Genomic DNA, 24,748 nt, shown 5'->3' with positions numbered 1-24,748 from the left:
GGCCCCCTTAGCCCATAACAAGGTTACAGATATATAGAAACATTGGGGTAACAGTCACCCCGCTATAGTTCCAGGGGTACCCCGGGCACAAATAAGCACTCACCCCAAATCCCCCCTAACTGGCCTTCAGGCTGGGCCCCCTTAGCTCACAATTAAAGGGGAAGTAGTGCCACCCAGAGAGGGTGCTGTTACCAGTATATGAGGGTATATAAAAGAACACAAGGTATTTTATTGCTGTGGGGAGATTTCTATTGGTTGGAGAAGCAGCGCTAGAGGCGGAGTCACACCCTGTATATTGGGGGCTTTATATTCAGTTGTGCCGCTATTGTGCCCCCCAATCAGGTGTTCAGCATGTTCCTGGAGACCCTCGTTGACTTTGTCATAATTCACAAGGACGACCTGCAGGACTGGCTCTTCATCCTCCTCACTCAGTTACTAAAGAAAATGGGCGCCGACCTGCTGGGCTCCGTGCAGGCCAAAGTGCAGAAGGCGCTGGATGTGACCAGGTGAGCGCCACCTCTACCCGCCCCTGGCTGGTACCTTCCTGCCCCCGCCCCCTGCTATGGGTTCATAGGGGCTTTGGGAGGAGTAGGCAGTGTGGGGCGTGGCCTTGTGCCTGGTGCCTATAGGGGCACATTTTCCTGCCAGAGCAGGCCCCTCCCCTGAGGTGCCACTAGGTAAGTACCACAGGCTCTGGGTCCTCCCTCTTTGTATTGGAAACTCACTAATGGTATTTCCGCTTCCATAGAGCCTCCTGGTAATGACACTGGCCCTGGGGCATTAAGGAGGGGGTTTTGGAGGCGTGTCTTGTATTTGGCCAATAGGAAGGTCAGGCAAAGTCCTGGGCTCTGTAGGGGGTTCAACTTGACTCATATCCAGCACCCTAAAACCGGAAGTGGCATCATCATAATGTGCCTGTATGGCACTGCCTGCCCCCCCCCCACTCACCATTGTGCTACCTGCCCCCCTACTCACTGTTGGCACTACCTGCCCCCCTCTCCTACTCACCATTGGTGCTACCTGCCCCCCTCTCTCACCATTGGTGCTACCTGCCCCCCTACTCACTGTTGGCACTACCTGCCCCCCCCCCCCCACTCACCATTGGCACTACCTTCCCCCCCCCTCCCCTACTGACCATTGACTGCCCTACCCCATAGTAACTTGTTTCCTAAGTTCTGTCCCAAATGATGCAGATCCGGGATATTGTAGCTAAGGGCCCCTGGGCAGTTTAACTGTGGCCCCGACACTGCTTGCCCCCAGTGCTTCTGTGCTGCGTGTGGGGCCCCTGACTCTGTTATTTCTCCCCAGGGATTCCTTCCCCTTTGACCAACAGTTCAACATCCTGATGAGATTCATTGTGGATCAGACCCAGACTCCCAACCTCAAGGTAAGTGCCCCTTCCCTCCCAGACTGTGCGCTAACTGGGCCGGCAACTCGACAGCTAACTGGGCCGCTACTGTGCGCTAACTGGGCGCCAACTCGACAGCTAACTGGGCCGCTACTGGGCGCCAACTCGACCGCTAACTGGGCCGCTACTGTGCAGTAACTGGGCGCCAACTCGACAGCTAACTGGGCCGCTACTGTGCGCTAACTGGGCGCCAACTCGACAGCTAACTGGGCTTCTGCTGTGCAGTAACTGGGCGCCAACTCGACAGCTAACTGGGCTTCTGCTGTGCAGTAACTGGGCCGCCAACTGGACCGCTAACTGGGCCGCTACTGTGCAGTAACTGGGCGCCAACTCGACAGCTAACTGGGCTTCTGCTGTGCAGTAACTGGGCCGCCAACTGGACCGCTAACTGGGCCGCTACTGTGCAGTAACTGTGCCACTGTGCGCGGCGATTTTATAGGGAACAGTCATAAAATCTCATATCAGTCTGTTCTGACTTCGACTCATGAACTTGATTTTATTCGGTCATAAACTGTAACATAAAGTCATTTGTTTGCTTTGGCGCTGTCTGTGGCACTCACGCAATGGGGCACTTACTGGGGGGCAGGGATATAATAGGGCACTTACTGGGGAGCAGGGATATAATAGGGCACTTACTGGGGAGCAGGGATATAGTAGGGCACTTACTGGGGGGCAGGGATATAATAGGGGCACTTACTGGGGGGCAGGTATGCCAGGGGATATAATAGGGGCACTTACTGGGGGGCAGGGAATATAATAGGGCACTTACTGGGGGGCAGGGATATAATAGGGCACTTACTGGGGGGGCAGGGATATAATAGGGGCACTTACTGGGGGGCAGGGGATATAATAGGGCACTTACTGGGGGGCAGGGGATATAATAGGGCACTTACTGGGGGCAGGGGATATAATAGGGGCACTTACTGGGGGGCAGGGGATATAATAGGGCACTTACTGGGGGGCAGGGGATATAATAGGGCACTTACTGGGGGGCAGGGATATAATAGGGCACTTACTGGGGGGGCAGGGGATATAATAGGCACTTACTGGGGAGCAAGGGATATAATAGGGCACTTACTGGGGGGCAGGTATGCAGGGATATAATAGGGCACTTACTGGGGACAGGGATATAGTAGGGCACTTACTGGGAGCAGGGATAAGTAGGGCACTACTGGGGGCAGGTATGCAGGGATATAATAGGGCACTTACTGGGGGGCAGGGGATATAATAGGGCACTTACTGGGGGGCAGGGGATATAATAGGGCACTTACTGGGGGGGGCAGGGATATAATAGGGCACTTACTGGGGGCAGGGATATAATAGGGCAATTACTGGGGGGGCAGGGGATATAGTAGGGCACTTACTGGGGGCAGGGGATATAATAGGGCACTTACTGGGGGGCAGATATGCAGGGGATATAATAGGGCACTTACTGGGGGCAGGGGATATAATAGGGCACTTACTGGGGGGCAGGGGATATAATAGGGCACTTACTGGGGGGCAGGGATATAATAGGGCACTTACTGGGGGGCAGGGATATAATAGGGCAATTACTGGGGGGCAGGGGATATAGTAGGGGCACTTACTGGGGGGCAGGGGATATAATAGGGCACTTAACTGGGGGGCAGATATGCAGGGGATATAATAGGGCACTTACTGGGGGGGCAGGGATATAATAGGGCAATTACTGGGGGGGCAGGGGATATAGTAGGGCACTTACTGGGGGGCAGGGGATATAGTAGGGCACTTACTGGGGGCGGTTGCAGGGGATATAGTAGGGCACTTACTGGGGGGCAGGGGATATAGTAGGGCACTTACTGGGGGGCAGGGGATATAATAGGGCACTTACTGGGGGGGCAGATATGCAGGGGATATAATAGGGCACTTACACACTAGGGGGAGCAGGGAACACTGTTTGGACCTCGGGCCCATAGAAATGATTATTCGGCGCTTTCTGTCCCGTTTGTGCGGCGCAGGTGAAAGTCGCGATACTGAAGTACATCGAGTCCCTCGCCCGACAGATGGACCCAACGGACTTTGTCAACTCCAGTGAGACCCGCCTGGCTGTGTCCAGAATCATCACTTGGACGACTGAGCCGAAGAGTTCTGATGTCAGGAAGGTGGGTCCCAGGTTCTGTGTTGCTGTTTTGACTTTTGTGGGAGGAGCTCTGTGTTGCCCCTCCCATGAGCTCTGTGTTGCCCCTCCCATGAGCTCTGTGTTGCCCCTCCCATGAGCTCTGTGTTGCCCCTCCCATGAGCTCTGTGTTGCCCCTCCCACGAGCTCTGTGTTGCCCCTCCCACGAGCTCTGGTCCATTCCGACTCTCATACACTAATCCGACCCTTTGTTACACTGTTCATTTTTGTCCAGAACATTTAGGGATTCAGTCCTGAGTGGTTCAAGGCCACAGCCCAACTCATGTCGGCAGTCACACTGGGCAACTAAAGTGACTTATGTGGTGGCCGCTAGATTTGTCATTAAAGGAAAAGGCAGAACGTTCCATTGTCCTATTTACCTGCAGTTATTTCCCCTTTAATTAGAGCAGTATGGTTATAGTATCCCAGCCAATCAGACAGTTGCAGTATAAGTGGCGATACATTGGCTGATCCGTTATGGTACCAGGGCCAATCAGACAGTTGCAGTATAAGTGGCGATACACTGGCTGATCCGTTATGGTACCAGGGCCAATCAGACGGTTGCAGTATAAGTGGCCATACACTGGCTGATCCGTTAGGGTACCAGGGCCAATCAGACGGTTGCAGTATAAGTGGCCATACACTGGCTGATCCGTTAGGGTACCAGAGCCAATCAGACGGTTGCAGTATAAGTGGCCATACACTGGCTGATCCGTTAGGGTACCAGAGCCAATCAGACAGTTGCAGTATAAGTGGCCATACACTGGCTGATCCGTTATGGTACCAGGGCCAATCAGACGGTTGCAGTATAAGTGGCCATACACTGGCTGATCCGTTAGGGTACCAGAGCCAATCAGACAAGCCCCTGACCTCACAAACATGCCCAGACAGTCGAGCAGGAACAGCCCGCAGGGCAGCACCGTATGTGTTACTGTACAACCCCAGAACTGAATGTTTCTACATCCCCAAGATGTTGCTAAATTACAACTCCCAGTGAACTTGCTGCCTGGCACCTCTGTGCTACACGCCGGGCACGGTGCCGGTGCCAGAGGCCCGTTTGGACTGGTGCCGGCTTTGGGTGCAGGTGTGTGGGTAGAGGCTGGGCCCATGAATATTTATAATTACCCAGAATCCCGCCTTCCCATCTCCAGGAATAAATCATTATGGCAACAGGGTCTCAGGGTTCCTCTCTTATTAACCCCTTTATTACCCTGTTGGGTTCTATTTTCCTTAGTGATAAAGGGAAAGCAAAACCTAATCTAAGTGCTGCTCCTATTCATTGATTCAGTGGGCGAGTGTATATGAGGCTGATTGGCAGCATGAGTGCCCCTTGCCCTGGCGCTTCTCTCCTTGCCCTCAGTGCAGTCTATTGTGTGCCAATCAATCCCTGCCCCCTGGGGGCATCGCTGTGCCTAACAAGCTCTCCTTTCTGTAACCCCCTCCTGCCCAATGCGCTCCCATGCAGCTACTGTATTGGGCTTCTTGTACACCAGTCCCATCAGAAGGTGGCGCTGCTCCTGTGCTTCCCTATGGGACTCACTGGCCTTTGGCTGATAGTGGTAAGAGGTGGTACTGCAAGTGACCAGAGGGGGCGCTGCTCCTGTGCTTCCCTATGGGACTCGCTGGCCTTTGGCTGATAGAGGTGAGAGGTGGTACTGCAAGGGATCAGAGGGGGCGCTGCTCCTGTGCCTCCCTATGGGACTCACTTGCCTTTGGCTGATAGAGGTGAGAGGTGGTACTGCAAGGGATCAGAGGGGGCGCTGCTCCTGTGCTTCCCTATGGGACTCACTGGCCTTTGGCTGATAGAGGTGAGAGGTGGTACTGCAAGGGATCAGAGGGGGCGCTGCTCCTGTGCCTCCCTATGGGACTCACTTGCCTTTGGCTGATAGAGGTGAGAGGTGGTACTGCAAGGGATCAGAGGGGGCGCTGCTCCTGTGCTTCCCTATGGGACTCACTGGCCTTTGGCTGATAGAGGTGAGAGGTGGTACTGCAAGGGATCAGAGGGGGCGCTGCTCCTGTGCTTCCCTATGGGACTCACTGGCCTTTGGCTGATAGAGGTGAGAGGTGGTACTGCAAGTGACTAGAGGGGGCGCTGCTCCTGTGCTTCCCTATGGGACTCACTGGCCTTTGGCTGATAGAGGCAGAGGTTCTGTTTGGGCACAGTTGGGTTTTTTTTTTCCCACCGTGCAGATAAGATTGTTTGCCCCTCGCCCGGGGACATTGCCCCATTGGGGGGTAAGGGTCACGCCTGTAAATGCCTCCTTGTGGGGAACTTAACGAGCCATAAAATAAATGAGAACAATGGGTTGGTGCTCGGAACAGATTTGTGTGCTCAGAGCGGGGACAGAGTGTATGGAACAGAGCAATAAGCGCTAAATATAGCCCCACTCACAGAACCGGTTCCGCGGGGTCCGGGCTCTCCTACAGGCGGCACGGAAATCTGCCCCAACCTCTGTACATCGCCCCATATTCACGTGCCATCCGCGTGCCCCCGATAATGTCTGACGGCAGCTCCTGGCCAGACTCTATTTATAGAGTGAATATCATACCTCCTGTTGTAAAATATAAGGATATTACTAGGCACAGAGGAGTTCCGTGAGCATATATATATATATATAACCTATACCCTTGTACTGTACTGCAGCTCCCGCCCCTACATGCCCCTTCTGATTATGGGGGGGCACATTCCCGCTAAGCAGATCCCGACTGCCGCTGTTTTGGGGTGAAATACAAGAAATACTGAGCCGTCACGCGGCTGCTTCACCGCTAGCAACTTGAGCCGGAGATAACGAGGCAGAAAAACCTGATTCCTGGGGATGAAAGAAAAGTCTATTAGAGCCCGGACCTGCCCCTGGGGTGGGTTAGTGCAAGGGAGAGTATAAAATAGCCCCCATTGTAGGAGACACTGCAGCCTTTCTGCCTGTCAGTAATGGAGTCCTGCGCTCCTGGCCCCCGGGTGCCCATTGTGCCCCCCCCAAGCCAACGACATTAGGATTCTTATGTCTCATATGTGTTATGTATGTAATATATAGGTGTAATACTGTGTGTTGGCTGTAGCAATGCCAGGCAGCAGGGGCAAACGGGGTATTGGGCTGTACTATATGGGGCAGAGATTGGCGGGGGGGGGGTTATACTTCCCCTTTACAGAGCACTGGTACTGCCCCATCTAGAATATGCCGGGCAGTTTTGGTCTCCATTATTTTATTAGAGGGGGTACAAGCTGGTAAAGGGAATGGGCTCAGTTATGGGGAAAGGCTGGCCCAGTTGGGATTGGTTACACTGGGGGGGGGGCAGTTAAGGGGGGGGTCACTATATATAAATATATAAGGAGGGGGGCAGTAATGAAATAGAGAAAGTACAGGGAAGAGCGACTAAGCTGATAAAGGGAATGGGCTCAGTTATGGGGAAAGGCTGGCCCAGTTGGGATTGGTTACACTGGGGAAGGGGCAGTTAAGGGGGGGTCACTATATATAAATATATAAGGGGGGGCAGTAATGAAATAGAGAAAGTACAGGGAAGAGCGACTAAGCTGATAAAGGGAATGGGCTCAGTTATGGGGAAAGGCTGGCCCAGTTGGGATTGGTTACACTGGGGGGGGGGGCAGTTAAGGGGGGGGGGTCACTATATATAAATATATAAGGGGGGGGCAGTAATGAAATAGAGAAAGTACAGGGAAGAGCGACTAAGCTGATAAAGGGAATGGGCTCAGTTATGGGGAAAGGCTGGCCCAGTTGGGATTGGTTACACTGGGGGGGGGGGGCAGTTAAGGGGGGGGTCACTATATATAAATATATAAGGGGGGGCAGTAATGAAATAGAGAAAGTACAGGGAAGAGCGACTAAGCTGATAAAGGGAATGGGCTCAGTTATGGGGAAAGGCTGGCCCAGTTGGGATTGGTTACACTGGGGGGGGGGGGCAGTTAAGGGGGGGGTCACTATATATAAATATATAAGGGGGGGCAGTAATGAAATAGAGAAAGTACAGGGAAGAGCGACTAAGCTGATAAAGGGAATGGGCTCAGTTATGGGGAAAGGCTGGCCCCAGTTGGGATTGGTTACACTGGGGGGGGGGGGGGCAGTTAAGGGGGGGGTCACTATATCCATATAAAATATATAGGGGGGGGGCAGTAATGAAATGAAGGGAATGCTAGTGCCCCAATAAAAGCATACATAGCACTGTATATAGGAGGCCGCTAGTGAAGGATGCTGGGTATTGTAGTTTTCCTGTATAAGGAAGTTACAGGATAGGGAGGGGTGGGGGGGTTACAATGTAAGTCAGACCCTACAGTTGGGAGATGATATGAATGAAATGATTGGTCGGTAGCAGGACCCCCATTCAGCCTCCCAGAGTGCATTTGTGCGGGCAGTGCCCCGGGCGCCTCAGTAACGAGTCTCTCGCTCATTAACACTAATGGGCTCGGTGTGTAGGAATGTGCGACCCCAGAGAGCTGCCATTGGCTCCCGCGGGCACGGTCTGGGCACGTTCTGCTTAGCTGAGCGCTTCGCCCGCTGCCACTTTGTGAAATAATGAACCAATAAAAGTGCTGGGAACTGGCCTGGGGGTAACAAAGGGCAAGTAATGTTGCGTAACTGCTCCCAGGCTCCGCCTCCTGCCCTCCGCTCCCCATTCCCAAGAAATATCTCTGAATGTACCTTTATGGCCCTCATTTCCCTGAGTATCGATTGGCCAGAAGCTGAAAAACTGTAAAAAATGAAGACCAATTGCAAATTGTTTCAGAATATCAGTCTACATCATATTAATAGTTAATTTAAAGGTAAACTACCCCTTTAAGCGAGTCATTATAGGGGCATCGCCCTACAGAGGGGGCACCTGTGGCTGTTGGGGGTCCATTGCCCCTTGGTTATCAGCACATGGGGGGGCAGTTATACCTGACTGTGTGTCCCAGAATGCCCCAGGCCTGCGTGGGAGCTGCCCCACTTGCCCCCCGGGGTCCCTGCCTGTCGCAGTGAATCCCAGATTTATGGGGAGACTCCCTGCCAGTCGCTGCTCCCACCGCACGTAGCGCCAATCCCCGTATATTAATCAGCGTCTCCCTCGGCCCAATATGGCAGCCGCCCAACTCCTCAGAAATAGCTGCCGGCGCTCTCGGCTCTTCCTCGAATCTCTGCCATCAGAACAAACTGATCCCTCTCTTCTACCCAAACGCTCACGTTGCGCTCCCTGGGTGGGTGCAAGCGCTCTGGCAGCTCCGCTCTCTTCTACTGACTCCTCAGGGGTCTCTCACTGACTCTCCCTGGGTGGGTGCAAGCGCTCTGGCAGCTCCGCTCTCTTCTACTGACTCCTCGGGGGTCTCTCACTGACTCTCCCTGGGTGGGTGCAAGTGCCCCCTATATGTAAGGACCCCGCCCCCAGCAAATTAAATCTTCCCCACCTATCTGAGCTTTTCTACAGTGACTACTAATCTCAGATACGATTTATATGAATTACCTGTAACATCCTTATATACAGAGTTCGGGGGGGGGGGTCACTTGTGTCACATGAATCTTTATATGGGCACAGAACCCCTCAGTGACTGCTAATATCCTTATCATTTACAGTAGGGGGTACATTATCCCTTATAATACATGAGTGATACTCAGAGTTCCCTGTATAACTCAGCCTGCAGCCTTGTGCCTTTATATGGGGGGCACAGAACCCCTCAGTGACTGCTAATATCCTTATCATTTACAGTAGGGGGTACATTATCCCTTATAATACATGAGTGATACTCAGAGTTCCCTGTATAACTCAGCCTGCAGCCTTGTGCCTTTATATGGGGGGCACAGAACCCCTCAGTGACTGCTAATATCCTTATCATTTACAGTAGGGGGTACATTATCCCTTATAATACATGAGTGATACTCAGAGTTCCCTGTATAACTCAGCCTGCAGCCTTGTGCCTTTATATGGGGGGCACAGAACCCCTCAGTGACTGCTAATATCCTTATCATTTATAGTAGGGGGTACATTATTGCTCTGTATGTGTAAGTGGGGTACTTACTGGGGAGAGTGGCTGGTTGGCCGGTGCAGTGAATGGCTCCTCCTCTCGTACCGACATTTCGTTGCTTATTTCGTTGACCCCCAGACCCAGGTTAAGTGGGAGGAGTTAGCGGCCAGGGCCAGTTCGGCAGCCGCAGGGCTCGGAGATGGGAGCCTGGAAGAGAAGTGCAAACAGGTAGCCGTGTGACCACTAACCCCCGGGCACCCTGGGCATCGGGCACTGTGGCAGTGACCCCCCCCCCCCCCCGAAGACATTTGGTGACACTTTGTGGTGACACTTTGCATGTAACATGTAATAACCGTGTGCTGTGGGTGTAGCCTGTAACTTGGACTCCTAGCCCCCCCCTTTAATCAGTTTGTATTTTCTGGGGTTTTTTTCTTTGAATTAACAGTTTATAATCTTACAATTATAAGACATGTTGTTGCTAGGGTCAGTAATCCCCTAGTTACCAGAGAAGGGCCAGACTGCAGCCAGGCAGCATATAAAGTAACAGGTCGGCAGAGACACAATGGCTCATAGCGGGATGTAGTGGGGTGCCCTCCCTGCGCCCTGGGTGGGGGGGGAGGAATGTCGGGGTCACTGCCCCCCCCCCCCCCCCCCCCCCCCCCCCCCCCCCCGGTGCCAATCTGACTCCTGGTTCTTGTTGCAGGCGGCACAGGTGGTCTTAATCTCTCTGTTTGAGCTGAACACCCCCGAGTTCACCATGTTACTGGGGGCCCTGCCCAAAACCTTCCAGGATGGGGCCACAAAGCTCCTGCATAACCACCTGAAGAACTCCAGCAACAGCAGCATGGTAAGTGCCCCCCCCTCCCTGCTGTAATATCCGTGGTGCCCACTGTAACCCACAGATATCCCTCCCGGTACCCACGGCTGTGCCACGGTCCTACCATCCCACACGGATATCCCTCCCGGTACCCACGGCTGTGCCACGGTCCTACCATCCCACACGGATATCCCTCCCGGTACCCACGGCTGTGCCACGGTCCTACCATCCCACACGGATATCCCTCCCGGTACCCACGGCTGTGCCACGGTCCTACCATCCCACACGGATATCCCTCCCGGTACCCACGGCTGTGCCACGGTCCTACCATCCCACACGGATATCCCTCCCGGTACCCCACGGCTGTGCCACGGTCCTACCATCCCACACGGATATCCCTCCCGGTACCCACGGCTGTGCCACGGTCCTACCATCCCACACGGATATCCCTCCCTGGTACCCACGGCTGTGCCACGGTCCTACCATCCCACACGGATATCCCTCCCGGTACCCACGGCTGTGCCAACGGTCCTACCATCCCACACAGGATATCCCTCCCGGTACCCACGGCTGTGCCACGGTCCTACCATCCCACACAGATATCCCTCCCGGTACCCACGGCTGTGCCACGGTCCTACCATCCCACACGGATATCCCTCCCGGTACCCACGGCTGTGCCACGGTCCTACCATCCCACACGGATATCCCTCCCGGTACCCACGGCCTGTGCCACGGTCCTACCATCCCACACGGATATCCCTCCCAGGTACCCACGGCTGTGCCACGGTCCTACCATCCCACACGGATATCCCTCCCGGTACCCACGGCTGTGCCACGGTCCTACCATCCCACACGGATATCCCTCCCGGTACCCACGGCTGTGCCACGGTCCTACCATCCCACACAGATATCCCTCCCGGTACCCACGGCTGTGCCACGGTCCTACCATCCCACACAGATATCCCTCCCGGTACACACGGCTCTGCCACGTTCCTGCCCCCCTCAGTGGAGATTTATTATTTTATAGTCCCAGTCAAGTGCCTGTCATGGCTAAAGGTGATTGCCGATTGGTTGCTACATCTGCCCTTTAGCGGCTGGGTCAGTAAGTGCCCGCCCCCAGCGCACTGTAGCTGTTGGGGCAGTTATTGCTGCTAAATGCTGATTTGCTATTTCTCCTTACAGGGATCCCCGAGCAACACCATTGGCCGAACTCCTTCCAGGCACTCGAGTAGCCGCGCCAGCCCCCTCACATCTCCCACCAATTGCTCCCACGGCGGCCTCTCCCCCAGGTAACACAGTGCGGCTTCCTGCCTGCAGCCAACCTGCTGATACCCCCTCACTGCTGTCTTGCTGGGGTGGTTAATGGTGACAGGGGCAAATGTAAATCTGCGCTGTATTGGTTGGTCCTTAAGTACAGAGCCCCTGGGTGCAGCGCTTTGTACTTCCTGCCCGGCGTTACTGCCCCCAGTCATTCCGAGAGTGAGGCTGGGGCACCTGTCTGTCCTTTGGGCTTCAGTTGGGGCAGTAGCACCCACCCCTGTGTATTGCCCCAGGGGCTGTTGTGCCTTTTGACTGTCGTCCCATCTCTTCCCCCTGTGCGCTCCTCCATATAAATAGATTTACAATTTGCCTCCATGCCCTCCGCACCACCCCTGTATCTGCTTCTTCCCCCCCTGGGAAATACACTCCCCCATGCACAGGAAGCAGAGACAGTCACATGGGTACCAGGAAATACACTCCCCCGTGCAAAGGAAGCAGAGACAGTCACACGGGTACCGGGAAATACACTCCCCCGTGCAAAGGAAGCAGAGACAGTCACACGGGTACCAGGAAATACACTCCCCCCCATGCACAGGAAGCAGAGACAGTCACATGAGTACCGGGAAATACACTCCCCCATGCACAGGAAGCAGAGACAGTCACATGGGTACCAGGAAATACACTCCCCCGTGCACAGGAAGCAGAGACAGTCACATGGGTACCAGGAAATACACTCCCCCATGCACAGGAAGCAGACAGTGTCACATGGGTACCAGGAAATACACTCCCCCCCATGCACAGGAAGCAGAGACAGTCACATGGGTACCAGGAAATACACTCCCCCCCATGCACAGGAAGCAGAGACAGTCACATGGGTACCAGGAAATACACTCCCCCCCCCCCCATGCACAGGAAGCAGAGACAGTCACATGGGTACCAGGAAATACACTCCCCCCCATGCACAGGAAGCAGAGACAGTCACATGGGTACCAGGAAATACACTCCCCCCCATGCACAGGAAGTAGAGACAGTCACATGAGTACCGGGAAATACACTCCCCCATGCACAGGAAGCAGAGACAGTCACATGGGTACCAGGAAATACACTCCCCCATGCACAGGAAGCAGAGACAGTCACATGGGTACCAGGAAATACACTCCCCCGTGCACAGGAAGCAGAGACAGTCACATGGGTACCAGGAAATACACTCCCCCTTGCAAAGGAAGCAGAGACAGTCACATGGTTACCAGGAAATACACTCCCCCGTGCACAGGAAGTAGACAGTCACATGAGTACCAGGAAATACACTCCCCTGTGCAGATACATAAATCCAAGCTATAACTGTTTCTGGTGATTGTATCCCTTTAAGAGCGGATGTTTGTGCCCCTGGCAGTTAACCCTCGCTGTGCCGCTCTCTTTGCAGCATGCTGGATTACGACACTGAAAACCTGAATTCGGATGAGATTTACAGCTCCCTGCGGGGGGTGACGGAGGCCATCGAGAAGTTCAGTTTCCGCAGCCAAGTGGATCTCAATGAGCCTGTGAGGCGGGAGGGCAAGAAGGAGAGTGAGCTGGTGAGTGTTGCTGAGCAGGGATTGGCTGGGGCTGTACCCGCGGGCACTGCTGGGGTTGGTGATATTGGGGCATTTGGTACCACTGTGTTTGCCCCTGCAGGGCTCCTGTGATGTGGGTATCGCCTCTCCGGCCAGCGATCTCCGGGGGGGCACAGACATGGTGGAAGGGGGACGGATGGCGCTGGATAACAAGACCTCTCTGCTGAACACCCAGCCGCCCCGGGCATTCACTGGCCCCCGCGGGCGCGAGTACAACCCCTACGCCTACTCCGACTCCATTAACAGCTACGACAAAACGGCGCTAAAGGAGGCGGTGTTTGACGACGACATGGACCAGCTGCGCGACGGTCAGTAGGTTTCATTATCCCCCTCCCCGGGGCAGATTCTGCCTTTGCCCCCTCACCATTCCCTATAATACATGCCAGGCTGCCCGTGCCCCCTCACCATTCCCTATAATACATGCCAGGCTGCCCGTGCCCCCTTACCATTCCCTATAATACATGCCAGGCTGCCCGTGCCCCCTTACCATTCCCTATAATACATGCCAGGCTGCCCGTGCCCCCTTACCATTCCCTATAATACATGCCAGGCTGCCCGTGCCCCCTCACCATTCCCTATAATACATGCCAGGCTGCCCGTGCCCCCTTACCATTCCCTATAATACATGCCAGGCTGCCCGTGCCCCCTTACCATTCCCTATAATACATGCCAGGCTGCCTGTGCCCCCTCACCATTCCCTATAATACATGCCAGGCTGCCTGTGCCCCCTCTCCATTCCCTATAATACATGCCAGTCTGCCTGTGCTCCCTCACCATTCCCTATAATACATGCCAGGCTGCCTGTGCCCCCTCACCATTCCCTATAATACATGCCAGGCTGCCCGTGCCCCCTCACCATTCCCTATAATACATGCCAGGCTGCCCGTGCCCCCTCACCATTCCCTATACTACATGCCAGGCTGCTCGTGTCCTCTCACCATTCCCTATACTACATGCCAGGCTGCCCGTGCCCCCTCACCATTCCCTATAATACATGCCAGGCTGCCTGTGCCCCCTCACCATTCCCTATAATACATGCCAGGCTGCCCGTGCCCCCTCACCATTCCCTATACTACATGCCAGGCTGCTCGTGTCCTCTCACCATTCCCTATACTACATGCCAGGCTGCCCGTGCCCCCTCACCATTCCCTATAATACATGCCAGGCTGCCTGTGCCCCCTCACCATTCCCTATAATACATGCCAGGCTGCCTGTGCCCCCTCACCATTCCCTATACTACATGCCAGGCTGCCTGTGCCCCCTCACCATTCCCTATACTACATGCCAGGCTGCCTGTGCCCCCTCACCATTCCCTGTGATGCATGCCAGTCTGCCTGTGCCCCCTCACCATTCCCTATGATACATGCCAGTCTGCCTGTGCCCCCTCACCATACCCTGTGATGCCAGTCTGCCTGTGCCCCCTCACCATTCCCTATAATACATGCCAGGCTGCCTGTGCCCCCTCACCATTCCCTATACTACATGCCAGGCTGCCCGTGCCCCCTCACCATTCCCTATACTACATGCCAGTCTGCCTGTGCCCCCTCACCATTCCCTGTGATGCATGCCAGTCTGCCTGTGCCCCCTCACCATTCCCTATGATACATGCCAGTCTGCCTGTGCCCCCTCACCATACCCTGTGATGCCAGTCTGCCTGTGCCCCCTCACCATTCCCTATGATACATGCCAGTCTGCCTGTGCCCCCTCACCATTCCCTATGATACTTGCCAGGCGCCCTGTGCCCACTGACTCTCTCGTCTCTCTCAGTGCCCATAGACCACTCAGACCTGGTGGCCGACCTCCTGAAGGAACTGTCCAATCACAACGAGCGGGTGGAGGAGCGCAAGGGGGCCCTCTGTGAGCTGCTGAAGATCACGAGGGAAGACAGCCTGGCCGTATGGGAGGAACATTTCAAGACCATTCTGCTGCTCCTGCTGGAAACACTGGGGGACAAAGATGTACGGGTCGAGGGGCAAAATGCCAATCTGTGGGGGTTGGGGCAGAGAGTAGGGTGGGGGCAGGTTCCCTTATTGCTACCTTGTGGGGTTTGTATTTGAGGGGCAGTCCGGTTGCTAGGGTGAGTGCCCTAACAACATCCCCCAGTGCTGCAGCCGTATGTATGATTGAGTGACGGCCTTTCCCTTGCCCCTTAGCATGCCATTCGCGCCTTGGCACTGCGGGTACTGAGAGAGATCCTGCGGAACCAGCCGGCCCGGTTTAAGAATTACGCGGAGCTGACCATTATGAAGACGCTGGAAGCCCATAAAGACTCACATAAAGAGGTACAAACGGATCCCCTAGATCTGCTCTGTAGGTGCCACATTGCTGGGATCCCATTGGTGGGACAGCTCCTAGCACAGATATATGGGGGGGGGGTTGCTGGGATCCCATTGGTGGGACAGCTCCTAGCACAGATATATGGGGGGGGGCGTTCCTGGGATCCCATTGGTGGGACAGCTCCTAGCACAGATATATGGGGGGGGGGGGGGTTGCTGGGATCCCATTGGTGGGACAGCTCCTAGCACAGATATATGGGGGGGGGGGGGGTTGCTGGGATCCCATTGGTGGGACAGCTCCTAGCACAGATATATGGGGGGGGGGGGGGGTTGCTGGGATCCCATTGGTGGGACAGCTCCAAGCACAGATATATGGGGGGGGGGGGGGGGGTTGCTGGGATCCCATTGGTGGGACAGCTCCTAGCACAGATATATGGGGGGGGGGGGGGGGGGGGGGGTTGCTGGGATCCCCATTGGTGGGACAGCTCCTAGCACAGATATATGGGGGGGGGGGGGTTGCTGGGATCCCATTGGTGGGACAGCTCCTAGCACAGATATATGGGGGGGGGGGGGGTTGCTGGGATCCCATTGGTGGGACAGCTCCTAGCACAGATATATGGGGGGGGGGGGGTTGCTGGGATCCCATTGGTGGGACAGCTCCTAGCACAGATATATGGGGGGGGGGGGGGGTTGCTGGGAGATGCAGAGTAACATTTGGGCCCCAGGCAGGAGCTTTCTGATTCAGCTTCATATTGCGCATTGGCTCTGGGTCCCACTGCTGGCGCTCTGCCTCTATCCCTGCCCTGTGTAATGCCAACCTGCACGGGCACGAACTGCCTGCGGGACTCTGCCAGCTGCTTCCTAGAATCCATGTAATCCTGGCACCCTGCCCTGTATCTACCCCCTTACTCAGGGCACTGGGGCAGATACCGATTGTGCTTATGTATCAAATTTAGTCCTACAGGGATTCCCTACCCTTATGTGTTCCTGCTGAATTGTGCTTAGTACAGGGGAATCCCTATGTGCCATAGTTTTATGGTATCTCTCTGTACAGGCTATGGGCAAACTTAGGGGGCTGTTCCTGCTGAATTGTGCTTAGTACAGGGGAATCCCTATGTGCCATAGTTTTATGGTATCTCTCTGTACAGGCTATGGGCAAACTTAGGGGGCTGTTCCTGCTGAATTGTGCTTAGTACAGGGGAATCCCTATGTGCCATAGTTTTATGGTATCTCTCTGTACAGGCTATGGGCAAACTTAGGGGGCTGTTCCTGCTGAATTGTGCTTAGTACAGGGGAATCCCTATGCCATAGTTTTATGGTATCTCTCTGTACAGGCTATGGGCAAACTTAGGGGGCTGTTCCTGCTGAATTGTGCTTAGTACAGGGGAATCCCTATGTGCCACAGTTTTATGGTATCTCTCTGTACAGGCTATGGGCAAACTTAGGGGGCTGTTCCTGCTGAATTGTGCTTAGTACAGGGGAATCCCTATGTGCCATAGTTTTATGGTATCTCTCTGTACAGGCTATGGGCAAACTTAGGGGGCTGTTCCTGCTGAATTGTGCTTAGTACAGGGGAATCCCTATGTGCCATAGTTTTATGGTATCTCTCTGTACAGGCTATGGGCAAACTTAGGGGGCTGTTCCTGCTGAATTGTGCTTAGTACAGGGGAATCCCTATGTGCCATAGTTTTATGGTATCTCTCTGTACAGGCTATGAGCAAACTTAGGGGGCTGTTCCTGCTGAATTGTGCTTAGTACAGGGGAATCCCTATGTGCCACAGTTTTATGGTATCTCTCTGTACAGGCTATGAGCAAACAGTTTGAGTTCTTAGGGACACGCTTTGTGTTCCTCCGTGGGTCCCGGGGGCTCTGGGGCAGGTTCTGTGGGTTATTTATTAACGAGGCGCAGATAAAGCAGAGCAATGAGGCGTGAGGCTGCGGCCGCATTCTTCTGCAGTAAATGCGCGTTTCTGTATACGTTGCCTCAGGGCCCGAGTGGGGGGGGGGTAACAAATGGCATAAAGTAGGGGTCACATCTGCGCCTGTAATGTCCCAGGCAAAAGCCCCTCTGTGTGAGACTTGCCCCACTGCGGAGCCTGGCAGGGAGGGGCTCTGTATGGGGGCGGGGCATTACGTGAGTGGCCCTCGGAATATGATTAATAATTACCCACATGCCCCGTGTGCAGCCGACAGGAACTGATTGGGGAGGGGCAGTAATGGCCTGTGGTGCTGGTTCCCCGGCCCAACCCAGAGCCCCTGTGTCTCTCACTCGGGAACCCCACAAACTATTGGGCTTTAGGGGTCACAGACTTTCCCTTTAATAAACAAATCTCATTTCGGTACAAGCGGTCGGGCTTTCTAGTGGCACAATCCGGCGGGCACAGCTGGCACGGCTCACACATGGAACTCAGTGGGGCACATAGGGGAAGCCATGATAACCCTTTGGGGGCAGTTGTACCAACCCCCCATGCCCAGGCGCTAATGTTACTGACAAGTCGCTTGTGCCCTGGGGAGACCCCGATCTGCCTGCTGGTTCTGCCCTCCCCATTGGCACCAAACTCCTCTGCTGGGTGCCCGTGTGCTGCTGCTTTTACTAATAACAAAGTCATTGGCGCTGCCAACCTCTCAGTATTGTCAGAGACCGGGCACAGCCTGTTCCTGCCCCCCCGCTCCGGTATCGGCACAGAATTCTGCCAGGGGCCCCACGGCTGTTGCCACGGTTCTAATGCCGGGCCCAATAACGTATAATGGGCATTTACTGGCTGCCCTTATAGAGGTATAGTTCCCCTTTAATCAGGGAGCTCGTGGCACCGCCCAGTGGGCGTTTCCTTCAGTGATTTCGAACAAATCGGGTCAATATTTATTTAGGGTTATATGTGCGGCTTTAAAAGCGTCGGGTGGGGCCCATTCCCTAATGGGGGGGTCCCTTTCATCTCTGCCGCAGTCCCTTCGGGGCCACAGTTAATGGTTCTGCACACATTTACAGGCCGGCACCGTGCACTGAGGGCTTCCTGCGTGTAACACGCGTGTTCTGTGTGCAGCCACATGTGGCCCCCCCATCTGTCAGCCCCCATGGGATATTCCCTGCCCACCCTCTGCTTATTCTCTTCCCAGAGTGCATTGCATGTCACCAGATGGGTGGGGGGACATGGGGTACCGCAGTCAGGGACCCCTAAGAAATGGAAATGTGTGTGTTTTTTGGGTAATGAAGGGGCGGGGCTAGTGGAGATAGGGGCAGGGCTTTGGCATAATGGGGCGAGTGGTCCCGAGCGGATCAGGACAATGGGCATGAGTGGGAGGGCCGTAGGGACCCCATTCTACTTGTTGGCCGGGCCCAGGAACCAATTGGGGCCCCTGGGATGGAGGATTATATTATGGGAGTCATTTGCATTTCCCCTTGTTATCAGGTCGTCAGAGCCGCAGAGGAAGCAGCATCAACCCTGGCCGGGTCCATCCACCCCGAGCAGTGCATCAAGGTCCTGTGCCCCATCATCCAAACTGCCGACTACCCCATCAACCTCGCTGCCATCAAAATGCAAACAAAAGTCATTGAGAGGATTTCCAAGGAGTCTCTACACCAGATCCTCCCGGATATCATTCCAGGCTTGTTACAGGTAAGTACGGCCCCCCGGCCCCCCAGGGGTGGGATTCCCTACCAAGAGAGGGGGAGTGAGGGATTTATTGGGGGTGGGGAGGAAAGGGGATCTCACCATCAGCATAGGAAGGGGTTCCTTACTGTAAGGGCAGTCAGGTTATGGGGTTCCCTACCCAGAGAGGGGGAATGAGTGATACATTGGGGGTGGGGGGGAAAGGGGATCTCACCATCAGCATAGGAAGGGGTTCCTTACTGTAAGGGCAGTCAGGTTATGGGGTTCCCTACCCAGAGAGGGGAATGAGTGATACATTGGGGGTGGGGAGGAAAGGGGATCTCACCATCAGCATAGGAAGGGGTTCCTTACTGTAAGGGCAGTCAGGTTATGGGATTCCCTACCAAGAGAGGGGGAATGAGTGATACATTGGGGGTGGGGAGGAAAGGGGATCTCACCATCAGCATAGGAAGGGGTTCCTTACTGTAAGGGCAGTCAGGTTATGGGGTTCCCTACCAGAGAGGGGGAATGAGTGATACATTGGGGGTGGGGGGGAAAGGGGATCTCACCATCAGCATAGGAAGGGGTTCCTTACTGTAAGGGCAGTCAGGTTATGGGATTCCCTACCAAGAGAGGGGGAATGAGTGATACATTGGGGAAGGGGGGGAAAGGGGATCTCACCATCAGCATAGGAAGGGGTTCCTTACTGTAAGGGCAGTCAGGTTATGGGGTCCCTACCAAGAGAGGGGGAATGAGTGATACATTGGGGGTGGGGAGGAAAGGGGATCTCACCATCAGCATAGGAAGGGGCTTCTTACTGTAAGGGCAGTCAGGTTATGGGTTCCCTACCAAGAGAGGGGGAGATGATACATTGGGGTGGGGAGGAAAGGGATCTCACCATCAGCATAGAAGGGGTTCCTTACTGTAAGGCAGTCAGTTATTGGGGTTCCCACCCAGAGAGGGGGAATGATATAGCGATTGGGGGTGGGGAGGGAAAGGAGATCTCACCTCAGCATGAGGAAGGGTTTCCTTATGTAAGGGCAGTCAGGTTAATGGGGTTCCCTCACCCCAGAGAGGGGGAATGAGTATACATGGGGTGGGGAGGAAAGGGGATCTCACCCATCAGCATAGAAAGGGGTTCCTTACTGTAAGGGACAGTCAGATGGTTATGGGGTTCCCTACCCAGAGAGGGGAATGAGTGATACATTGGGGGGATGGGAGGAAGGGATCTCCACCGATCAGCATAGGAAGGGGTTCCTTAACTGTTTAAGGGCAGTCAGGTTATGGGGTTCCTACCCAGAGAGGGGGAATGAGTGATACATTGGGGTGGGGGGGAAAGGGGATTCACCATCTAGCATAGGAAGGGGTTTCCTTACTGTAAGGGCAGTCAGGTTATGGGTTCCCTACCCAGAGAGGGGGAATGAGTGATACAATTGGGGTGGGGAGGAAAGGGGATCTCACCATCAGCATAGGAAGGGGTTCCTTACTGTAAGGGCAGTCGGGTTATGGGATTCCCTACCCAGAGAGGGAGACAACACTCCAGTTCCCATAATGCATTGCATGCTATTGCACAGGTTTATTAATCAGCCTGGCTGTGCCATAAGATGACATAGTGTTACATGTAATGCTATTCAGTATAATATGTGCTGCTTTGTTTCAGGAGTCGGAAGCAGCAGTGAAGCCCCAGGAGTGAGTAGGGAGTAGGGAGCAGGGGGTTAGGGGTTCAGGTCAGGAGAAAAGAGACTTCACCTTTTCAAGGTTAAAGGGTCAGTGAGAGCAGTGGGGGGGTTGCAGTTGGTCGGGGTACCGTCGGTACACACCTCAGACCTGGGTCGGGGGGCAATAACCCCATTTGTGTCCCTGGGAAATATGCTGCTTATTGGCCATTTCTGGGAATAAAGTGCCGGGGTCTGGGGGCTCTTTGGTCGGAACCAACAGTGCTGGTTGTTACCAATCACAGTGATTCGTTGGGTCGGGTGGGGGCCAGTGTATAAATGTGCCCCCGACGGCTCATAGTGGGAATTCCCTGCAGGAGCTGCCGTACAAGCAGAATGCATGCTGGGAATTGTAGTTTGCCCACCTACCTTATAGAATGGCCAGTTCTAAGCACCTTTTCAATCGACCTTCATTATTTATTTTTTACATTTTATTATTTGCCTTCTTCTTCATCTTCAAATGGGGGTCACTGACCCCGGCAGCCAAACCCGATCGCTGTCCCAGGATAAAGCTTTTCTGTTATTTTGTTGTAACTTATCTTTCTCTCCGGCCCCTCCCCTATTCATATCCCAGTCCCTCATCCAAACCACTCCCTGGTTGCTAAGGTAACTGGGACCCTAGCAACCAGATAGCTGCTGAACATAAAGTGAAATAACTAAGAAACAACAAATAAAGACCAATTGCAACTTGCCTCAGAATATCACTCTGTACATCATTCTACAAGGGACCCCCCTATAATAGACACTATGAGGGGAAACCCCGCGGCCCCCCAGCTGTGGTTGAAGAGGGAGTTTTGGCCCAGGAGTTTAGCTGCTGCAGGGGGAGTTGGGAGCTGCAGGGGGGGTGGGAGCTGCAGGGGGTGGGAGTGCAGGGGGAGTGGGATGCTGCAGGGGGAGTTGGGGGAAAAAGGGCTGCCCCGGGGGGTGGAGCTGCAGGGCGGGAGTGGGAGCTGCAGGGGAGTTCGGGAGCTGCAGCGGGAGTGGGAGTGCAGGGGGAGTTGGAGGCTGCAGGGAGGGTGGGAGCTGCAGGTGGAGTGGAGAGCCTGCAGGGGGGTGGGAGCTTGCAGGGGAGTTGGGAAGCTGCAGGGGGAGTGGGAGCTGCAGGGGGCAGTGGGAGAACTGCAGGGGAGTGGGAGCTGCAGGGGAGGTTGGGAGCTGCAGGCGGGAGTGGGAGCTGCAGGGGCGGTGGGGAGCTGCAGGGGGAGTATGGAGCTGCAGGGGGAGTTGGGAGCTGAGGGGTGGAGCTCAGGGGGAGGTTGGGAGCTGCCAGCGGGGGTGGGAAGCTGCAGGCGGGAGCTGGGAGCTGCAGGGGGAGTTTGGGAAGCTGCAGGGGGAGTTGGGAGCTGCAGGGGGAGGGGGAGCTGCAGGGGAAGGTGGGAGCTGCAGGGGGTTGGGCAGCTAGGGGGGATGGGAAGCTGCCAGGGGGAGTTGGGAGCTAGCAGGGGGGTGGAGCTGACAGGGGGTGGGAGTTGGGAAAGTCTGCAGGGGCAGTGGGAGCTTGCAGGGGGAGTGTGGGAGCTGCAGGGGGAGTTGGGAAGCTGCAGGGGGAGTGGGAGCTGGCAGGGGGAGTTGGGAAGGCTGCAGGGGGAGTTGGGAGCTTGCGCGGGGGTGGGAGCCTGCAGGTGGAGGTTGGGAGCTGAAGCGGGGGTTGGAGCTGCAGGGGGGTGGGAGCTGCCAGGCCGGGAGTTGGGAGCTGCGGGCGTGGGAGCTGCAGGGGGGAGTTGGAGCTGCAGGGAGTTGGGAGCTGCAGGGAGGAGTTGGGGAGCTGCAGGGAAAGTGGGAGCTTGCAGGGGGGTGGGAGCTGCAGGGGGAGTGGGAGTGAGGGGGTGGGAGCTGCAGGGGGAGTTGGGAGCTGCAGGGGGTGGGAGTGCAGGGGGGTCGGGAGCTGCAGGGGGGTGGGGAGCTGCAGGGGGGTTTGGGAGCTGCAGGGGGGTGGAGCATGCAGGGGGAGTGGGAGCTTGCAGGGTGGAGTGGAGCTGCAGGGGGTTGGGAGCTGCAGGGGGAGTTTGGGAGCTGCAGGCGGGGTGAGGCTGCAGGGGGTGGGAGCTGCAGGGGAGTTGGGAGCTGCAGGGGAGTTGGGAGCTGCAGGAGGGAGTGGGAGCTGCAGGGGAGTGGGAGCTTGCAGGGGGTGGAGCTGCAGGGTCGGGTTGGTTGGGAGCTGCAGGGGGGTGGGAAGCTGCAGGGGGAGTGGAGCTGCAGGGGGAGTCGGGAGCTGCGGGGAGAGTTGGCAGCTGCAGGGGAGTGGGAGCTGCAGGGGGAGTGGGAGCTGCAGGGGGGTGGGAGCTGCAGGGGGAGTGGGAGCTGCAGCGGGAGTGGGAGCTGCAGGGGGAGTGGGAAGCTGCAGGGGGTGGGACGCTGCAGGGGGCGGTGGGAGCTGCAGGGGTTGGAGCTGCCAGGGGGTGGTGCTGCAGGGTGGTGGGAGCTGCAGGGGGAGTGGGAGCTGCAGGGGGGTGGAGCTGCAGGGGGGGGTTGGGAGCTGCAGGGGGGTGGGAGCTGCAGGGGAGTGGGGAGCTGCAGCGGGGTGGCCAGCTGCAGGGGGAGTTGGGAGCTGCAGGGGTGGGAGTGCAGAGGGAGTGGGACTGCAGGGGGAGTTGGGAGCTGCAGGGGGAGTTGGGAGCTGCAGGGGAGTTGGGAGCTGCAGGGGAGTGGGAGCTGCAGGGGTGGTGGAGCTGCAGGGGACGTTGGGAGTTGCAGGGGAGTTGAGGAGCTGCAGGGTTGGGAGCTGCAGGGGGAGTTTGGGAAGCTGCCAGGGGGGTGGTGAGCTGCAGGGGGGAGTTGGGAAGGCTGCAGGGGGAGTTGGAGCTTGCAGGGGAGTTGGGAGCTGCAGGGGGAGGTTGGTGAGCTGCAGGGGGGGTGGGACTTGCAGGGGGAGTTGGGAGCTGCAGGGGGGTGGGAGCTGCAGGGGAGTTGGAGCTGCCAGGGGGGTGGGAGCTGCAGGAGGGTTGGGAGCTGCAGGGGAGTGGGAGGCTGATAGGTGGGAGTTGGGGCTGCAGGGGGAGTTGGAGGCTGCAGGGGGAGTTGGACTGCAGGGGGGTTGGAAGCTGCAGGGGGAGTGGGAGCTGCAGGGGTGGGGTGCAGTGGGAGTGGAGGCTGCAGGGGGAGTTGGGAGCTGCAGGGGGGTGGGAGCGCAGGGGAGTTGGGAGCTGCAGGGGGGTGGGAGCTGCAGGGGGAGTTGGGGAGCTGCAGGGGAGTTGGGAGCTGCAGGGGGAGTTGGGAGCTGCAGGGGGAGTGGGAAGCTGCAGGGGGGTGGGAGTGCAGGGGATGTTGGAGCTGCAGGGGGTGGGAGGCTGCAGGGGGAGTTGGAGAGCTTTGCTAGGGGGGGTGGAGCTGCAGGGGGTGGAGCTTGCAGGGGGAGTTTGGGAGATCGCAGGGGGGTGGGAGCTGCAGGGGGTGGGAGCTGCAGGGGGGTGGGAGCTGCAGGGGGAGTGGGGGAGCTGCAGGGGGTGGGAGCTGCAGGGGGAGTTGGGAGCTGCAGGGGGTGGGAAGCTGCAGTGGGGGTGGGAGCTGCAGGGGGAGTGGGAGCTGCAGGGGGAGTTGGGAGCTGCAGGGGGAGTGGGAAGCTGCAGGGGGGTGGAGCTGCAGGGGGAGTTGGGAGCTGCAGGGCGGGGTGGGAGCTGCAGGGGGGTGGGAGCTGCAGGGGGAGTGGGAAGCTGCAGGGGGAGGTGGAGCTGCAGGGGGACGTTGGGGAGCTGCAGGGGAGTTGGGAGCTGCAGGGGCAGTTGGGAGCTGCAGGGGGAGTTGGGAGCTGCAGGGGGGTGGGAGCTGCAGGGGGAGTTGGGAGCTTGCAGGGGGAGTGGAGCTTTGCAGGGGAGTGGGAGCTGCAGGGGGGTGGGAGCTGCAGGGGGTGGAGCTGCAGGGGGTGGGAGCTGCAGGGGGTGGGGAGCTGCAGGGGTGGGAGCTGCAGGGGGAGTGGGAGCTGCAGGGGGAGTGGGCTCAGGGGGGTGGAGCTGCAGGGGGTGGAGAGCTGCAGGGGGATTGGGAGCTGCAGGGG

The 24,748-nt window shown here is 56.5% G+C and overlaps 1 protein-coding gene across 1 annotated transcript in view; it reads left to right on the top strand.

Annotated features, from left to right (window-relative positions):
* clasp1 (cytoplasmic linker associated protein 1) overlaps positions 1–19,072 on the top strand; it is a gene marked incomplete at its 3' end in the record, with an annotated part of 89,250 nt that extends 70,178 nt beyond the window's left edge. Inside the window, 11 exon segments of the mRNA NM_001097239.1 lie at positions 343–506; positions 1,309–1,387; positions 3,385–3,528; positions 10,193–10,336; positions 11,489–11,595; positions 12,990–13,140; positions 13,241–13,487; positions 14,947–15,137; positions 15,333–15,461; positions 18,863–19,069; positions 19,071–19,072. Of these exon segments, the coding sequence (NP_001090708.1) occupies positions 343–506; positions 1,309–1,387; positions 3,385–3,528; positions 10,193–10,336; positions 11,489–11,595; positions 12,990–13,140; positions 13,241–13,487; positions 14,947–15,137; positions 15,333–15,461; positions 18,863–19,069; positions 19,071–19,072 (1,565 nt within the window).
* Positions 19,073–24,748: the final 5,676 nt, after the last annotated feature.

This window comes from Xenopus tropicalis, chromosome 9 (assembly GCF_000004195.4).
Source record: "Xenopus tropicalis strain Nigerian chromosome 9, UCB_Xtro_10.0, whole genome shotgun sequence".
Taxonomy (NCBI): domain Eukaryota; kingdom Metazoa; phylum Chordata; class Amphibia; order Anura; family Pipidae; genus Xenopus; species Xenopus tropicalis.
Note: the sequence above shows the minus strand (reverse complement) of the source record. Positions and strands in the feature narration are given on the sequence as shown.